The 6966-nt window shown below is 35.7% G+C and overlaps 1 protein-coding gene across 1 annotated transcript; it reads right to left on the reverse strand.

The window, feature by feature from the left end:
- On the reverse strand, positions 1278–6731 carry LOC109819801 (calreticulin-like). Its single transcript, XM_020385715.1, has 14 exons — positions 6583–6731; positions 4737–4844; positions 4376–4568; positions 4020–4278; positions 3874–3930; positions 3424–3471; positions 3249–3335; positions 3103–3160; positions 2947–3014; positions 2772–2867; positions 2649–2696; positions 1862–1891; positions 1660–1761; positions 1278–1557 (listed from the first exon to the last, which is right to left on the reverse strand). The coding sequence occupies exons 1-14, from the start codon at positions 6677–6679 to the stop codon at positions 1546–1548; spliced, it is 1263 nt and encodes a 420-aa protein (XP_020241304.1). The 5' UTR covers positions 6680–6731; the 3' UTR covers positions 1278–1545.

Here is a 6966-nt window from a genome sequence, read left to right on the forward strand (position 1 = left end):
AGGGGGGAGAACGAGCGGTGGTCTTCGATGAGAGAGGGAGAAAGGAGAGAGGGGGTCGGTGGTGACGTGTCGCTTTAATGAGGTTGGTGGGTCCGCATCAGGCTTAATTGCACTTAAATACCCTGCAGTTTCACTTTTACACTTATATACCCTCAATTATTTTTTGCGGCACTTATAAACCAAATTTTTTAAAGGCTAAATGACATAAAAATACCATAAAATTTCTGATATGTAGCACATAAATACCATAAATTGTATTTTGGAGCAAGAAAATACTATAAAGTTTCATCCGTTAAAAAACCACATGAATTACACATAACACAAGTACCTACGATTTGCCAAGCCTTTATTTTCTCATCTTTCACCCCTCAAGTAATCCTTCAAGCTTCTCAACTCTTTTTTCTCTCTAGCATAGTCCTTCATTCTCTATAAGCTTCTGCTCTGTAAGCTTCAATTCCATCTTGTTTCACCCTCAATTAATATAGAACGAGAGCAAGGAATTGAGGAAGAACTATAGCAAATTCGGAGAACTGGGTTCTACAGAGAATTGGGAGAGAACAAGAGAAATTTTGGAGACTTGGGGTTCAAAAATGAAAGAGAAAATTTAAATTAGAGGGAGTAAGTATAATAGCAAGTATAGCAATGAATAGGGTTCAATGCTATTCAAATGTCTCATGTGACAATCAATTGGGAATATTTCAAAATATTCTCCTTTTTTTTTTCAGGGAAAATGGTAATGCTGTATTTTTATACAATTTAGCCTTTTTAAAACTTACACTTATACATCATTACTTTTTTTTTTCGCTGCAAGTATATAGCCTAAAGTTTTAAAACTTGCACTTAAATACCTGAAGTTCTTTCTTAATATAGCAAAGATAGAAGCTTTGTAGCAAGTCTTCAAAATCAAAATACATAAAAGTGAATTTAAATATAATTCGTTGATAGAATTGGAGGGGAAATTTAAGCTTATAGCCAAAAGAGCCCTTATTTCTTCGTGAAGTAGCTCTGCAAATTTTACTAATTACAACGTTTGGAGGTCTAGTTTTCCAAATGTTATCACAATATCAGCACATGAACATAATATAAGTCATTCGTGAGAACAAGTGGATAACTTAGAAGTTTTTATTTTAATCTCTTCTTTAGTACAAAACAACAGTCCGCTCCTACAGTAAAGTATTAGAATAAGGTTTTTTATCCAGAAATTATAGCGAAACAGTTAATTAAACACAAAACATGCATGTTTATGCAGAAAACACAGTACCAATATGCCAGATAAATAAAAATAAAATTCAACGGTAAACTTTTAAATTCCCACGAGAGAAGAAAAACTTTTGTTATTTCTTCCCTGAAATTGTATTTGTTCCCACAATCAGAGCTAAAACACTGGTACAAATGTTTTCTGCAAGACATCTAAAAACACTAAAATTATGAGAAGAGGGTTCCAGGCTCTATATAGTTCTTTATACCCCCTAAACATCTCTCTGATGAAATATCTTTAACCGACTCGCTACCAAAAATAACTGCGGTGCTTCTTGCACGTCCTCTCTAAAGTTCGTCCTGCGATTACAAAGACAGCAAGAATGAAATGTAAGCAAACCGTGATGTATAACACAAGTTGTGTTTATCAAATATCTGCAGGTGAAGGATAGGAAACAGTACATGTTGGTCATCATCATCATCTGACTTCTCGTCCGTTTCCGATTCAGCACCAGCATCAGCTCCGACTCCAGGCTCAGCATCGTCCTCGGAATCATCATCTTGCTGTAGAAGAAATTTACGAGGATGTATTATGTATTTATGTGACTGCTGATAACTAATCCAATGGAAAAAAAAACTGGGGAAATGGTAATAGGAAACACACCTCTATATCTGAATCATCCTCATCCTTTTCCTGTTCAACGAAAGAGATCAAGTAAGTAAATTGATGTCTTTACTTCAAATAGAAAAAAAGTTAATTGATGTTCAGATTACTCTAGAAAACACCATATGAACCAGCAAAAGCAATACAGGTATATAACTCAGATGTGCTATATGTATAAACATAGAGATTGGAGACTCAGGGTCCAAAAAAGAGAATAGTGAGATCCACCTAGTTTGATGTTACTAGCAGGATGGGCTCATGAACACAAACACAGAAATAATGAAATTCATTTAACATAATGGAGACAGGAAGGCGAACATAAACAAAAACTTGTATACAAGGAACGCGCAGGTAAACCCATAACACATGGTATAACATAGCTTGTAGCAACGTATGTATCCTAGGTATATAAATTAAATACGAGTTTTTAATGCTCAAGAGAACTGAAAAGTAACTTGTAGAACTGTAAAAGGTCAACAGGGATTAAGGGAGAAGTTCTAGACAAAGCACATTATGGAAGTCTGTACTTTACAATCTATCACAAAAATAAAACAGTTTATTAGAACTATCATGATTAGTTATCAGTCAGATATGCTCTAACATTCACAACTTACTCACTAAGACAATGTGGTGGTATTAAATACTAAAAATATCTTTTTCTTTGTTTGGAAGGCTGAAAGCAAACGGATCATAATGTTAACCAAAGATAGAAAAAATTATATAATTTCGAAAGTAAGTATTGGAGCAGAAAAGGTATTGATGGACACAAGAAGAATATTGTTAGTACCTCTGGTTCTGCCTTTTTCTCAGCTTCCTCAAATGCTGCCTTCTCAGCCTGCAACATTCAATCCAAAAAATTAAGTTTACCAATCCAATACAGAAAGAGTACAGCTAGTTTAAAGATACATACATCTTTCTGTTTTCCCCATGTTTCTTCAGCAAGCTTCTTGGCATATTCTGGGTCATTGCAAATCAAAACGTTATCAAACAAGGTTCCCGACTTCACCTGGCAAAGATACAAATTAAGGGTAAGCATAAGAGAAACGATGAATACCACACAGTTTGTTTAGTATATTTAACCTAACCTGCCATAACTCGATGCCGACATATTTCAGACGATCATAAGCATAAATGTATGGATCATCCTTAAAATCTGCAAAGCAATTTGAAGATTATTTTGGTAAGTAAAATAACCATATTGTACATGGAGAAATAGAATGCTTTGAGATCAACTTGAGGACCTGGGTTGTCAATCATTGGTGCCTTCCATTTTCCCTTGTAGTTAGGGTTCTTGATTTTCTGGTAGCGTAAAAACAGTATAATAAGAGTTTTGAATTGAAAGTGAAGCTTAATCGATTATGTGTAAAAATATATTTTTTTCATTAACCTTTGCCTTCCAGGGTCCCTTGTATTCAGGGTTTGGAATGGTTGGGGCTGTCCATTCACCATCTTCCTCATCATCCCAGTCTTCTGGCTGCAAGAATGCATAACATCTAATGACTCAGATATTTTCTTTGCATCAGATATGATGAAATTTAGTGAGCCGGGTATAAGAGGCTAACCTTTTTGGCATCAGGATCAGTAATCTCCTTGGGTATTTCATCGTAACCCTTTGGAAACAAAAATGAATCTCAGCTAATTGCAAGGGAAAATGGGATACTTGCAAAAAGCAACTGGGAGAAGTGAATCATTAATGAAGATTGTAAAACTAAAAGTATAATAAAATAATATCTAAATATAATGAGGTCTTTAAAACATGAAAAACTAAAGTGCACTGGATACAACTAGTATGTTGCGAAGTAGCAGTGCATCAGAAAAGAGTAGCAAAAAACCTTAATTACAAGAATGATTTCATAAAATAAGCATTTGCAAAACTTGAGTATAAGAGAAAAAACGATAAGTTTCAGAAACAATAAAAGTACTACCAACATCATATAGCAAAAATATGCTATAAAAGCTAAATGAACACTAAGAACCAACAAAAAAGAATGTGATTTGGGATATGCAAGCACCTCAGGTTTCTTATCTTCGGGATCTGGAATCCACTCCTTGTCATCCCAGTCCTCAGGCTGATCGCATTTTTCAGAATGGCAGAAGTTAGTAGAACGAAATCAGGCTCTTTGAAGAAATAAAAGACAAATAGGACATATCAACTTACTTTCTTGGCTTCAGGATCCTTAATTTTCTTAGGAGGGAGAATATCCCACTCATCATAGATGCTTCCAGTTTGCTTCTCAACATTGTCAATAAGTATGCTGTACGTAGCATCTGGTCTGATGATGAAAGTGTACACATGACTCAGCTGGTCAGTCTCACATGGAACATCCTTCTTGATCAAGTGATTCTTTCCATCACGAGAAAGAATGGCATGCACCTTCTTGGTGCTGTATCCACAAATATCTGGTCCAAACATGATACTGCAAGCACGAAATACAAACATAATATGAATTAGTAAACAGGAAAACGATGATGTGTAGTAAGAAGGAAAAATGAAATTGCACACTATGTGTTCACCTGTAAGGTGTTTCCCCACCAAAAGTCTTTTGATCCACATCACCACTAAGAAGCTTCATGTAGCCTCCACCACAATCAAGTTTTTGTTCATGTTTCACTAAAAATTGGAATACCAATGTCTTATCCTTGTTACTGAATTCAGGGAACTGTGCAGAGATAGCATAAAACCTATAATCTTCACTGGTTTGGATGCCTGCAGCAAATTTCAACAGATAAAAATCACCTTTACTGAACAAAAAAAATGCTTACTTCAAAAGCATACAAACACACTATACTTCAAAAGTATACAAACATGCCATATGATCATAAGTATAAATTGTCCAAACATTTTGAAAACAATGATATGAAGACTTGAAAATACCTTTGTCTTCAGGGTTCCCATTCCATTTACCGGATGTATGGTTCCACTCGCCCGCCATGTTATCAGCCTTTTTCCAATCAGATTTTACCCATCTACTCTCCCACCCATCTGTTGCAAGCACCCAATCATTAAAAAGAAAAAAGAAAACATTAAAAAGATCAAACTATTACAGACATGAATATGAAAGGACCATGATACACAAAATAAAATGAAAAATTTTGGATACAGATTCACAGGTTTCTCTTAATTGACTGCAAGAAATTATAAATGCACTGGAACCTTGACTGGCTATTAGACTAGTCTAAATAAATAAATAACGACTTGATCTCTTTTCTTAAAGGTTATACTTGGCTACTTGTTTGTTCAATGTAAATGAGAGGCTACTACTAGGAAGCATAAATGGATAGAATGCAGACTTCAATGGGAATTGGTCTAGGTTATGAATCTTCTAGTATTATCCATCACTGCTAAAACTCAATCCAACTTAATCCAAGAACCACTAGCAGCAGCAAAGTTAGACCCAAGATTAAATATGATATTCCTAAAAAACCAAATTATGATACTATTAGCATGTACTGTTCTCAAGATATCAGGATAATCTCACCAGAAGTAGAGCATCTCCAACAGCTTCCCCATTTCCCACTTTTGGAGAATTTAGTTAGGTTTTTGGCCCAACAGATTCCCCATCTCATTCCCCAAAATAGGGATGGAGGAAAAAAAATGAGGAAACTTCCCCAAATCTACAGCATTCTCCAAATTTTTGGAGGAAAAAAGGGATTCTTCAAAATGGGGAAGCTGTTGGAGTTGGTGTAAAAATTAGTTGGAGAATATGACTTTTGCTTCCCCATTTTGGAGAAAATTTTGGAGAAGCTGTTAGAGATGCCCTAGACACAACCTGGTCCTCAACAGGACAGTCTAGAAGGTCACTCACTAAAGAAGGCTATTTTGGCAATATGCACTATTCGGAAAACTTATGAATGTGCTGGTCACAAACTATTTGGAAACATTAAATAAACTTATGAATGTCGCTGAGGCATTTTATCAAGGCATTTTATCAAACTGTAAATGACAATGCAAATCGACTAATGATGATCTACAAACAATAAAAAAGCAGCAACAGTTATCAAGCACGAATATCTCTTTTTAATTTCTGTTAACCATTGATCATATAATGTTGTGGTAATTTTGTAATTTTACTGCAGTGGCAATTTTAAACCCTAAACCCCCACGGTAAATCTACAACAATTTTATGTACTTGAGTCATCAAAAATGGAATCAGGATCAGATAATTATGCACCTATCTAATAAAAATTGTACTTCCCACAAAAAAAATATGCAATTCACATGCATTATCAAGCATAATTCAAAGAGTATAAATTAAGTCTAACATAATTTAGTGAGCGGTAACTTATAAACCCTAGACCCTACAGTAGATCTAACAACAAATAAGAAACTAAAGCATACAAAAATCAAATAACTTACTACTGATCAAGATAAACCAGCCATTTCCTCAAAAAATGAAAGATCAAGATAATCAAGATAATTAAAGCTGAGTAGATTCAGAAAACTACACACCAGATCTAACAAAAACTACAATTTCCAACAAAATCACACAATGTCACGTGTATTATCGAGCATAATTTAATGAACGGCAACTCATAAACCCAAAACCCTACGGCAAATCTAACAAGAACTAAAAAAAATCCACTGATCCAAATAATAGAATCTAATAAACTATCAGAAAATGCAGATCACGATAGTAACAGTTAGAGATCAGATCGCGCATTCAAGAGATAGATCGACTCAACAAAGATCCAACGGAGATCATAAGAGATCGGATCTATACCGTCGAACTTCTCCTCGAAGTAGACCTCGGCGACTGCGACGGATACGAGAGCGAGGACCGCGACGGCGGCGAGATGCGGAGACCTGGCGATCGCCATCGCGACGAGATCGAATAATGAGAGATGAATTTGACTGCGAAAATTTAGATCGACATGGGGCCTATAAAGGGGAGTGAGTGAAGGGTCTCGGCACCTCTCGGTGATCTTACCTCCGCGAGTTTGTCGAGGGGATTGAACGGCTGAGATAAAATCAGAATCTTCGATTTGATGATGTTGACGGCTACAGCCAATTGAGAAACGCCACGTGTGTGAATCGACGTGCTGGATATCCAGCAGACCTATTTAATTTCATCCCGATTAGGTAGGTCTACGCCTTACCATTTGAG

The sequence above is a fragment of the Asparagus officinalis genome, chromosome 8, assembly GCF_001876935.1.
Source record: "Asparagus officinalis chromosome 8, Aspof.V1, whole genome shotgun sequence".
NCBI lineage: Eukaryota > Viridiplantae > Streptophyta > Magnoliopsida > Asparagales > Asparagaceae > Asparagus > Asparagus officinalis.

Bases quoted from the DNA above. Each gene is read 5' to 3' on its own strand.
- LOC109819801 (XM_020385715.1), bottom strand. From the start codon at position 6,679: ATGGCGATCGCCAGGTCTCCGCATCTCGCCGCCGTCGCGGTCCTCGCT. The intron at 3,931-4,019 runs GTAAGTTGATAT...AAATGCGATCAG, and splicing joins AGGATCCTGAAGCCAAGAAA to CCTGAGGACTGGGATGACAA. The intron at 3,015-3,102 runs GTCCTCAAGTTG...ATTGCTTTGCAG, and splicing joins ACCAATGATTGACAACCCAG to ATTTTAAGGATGATCCATAC.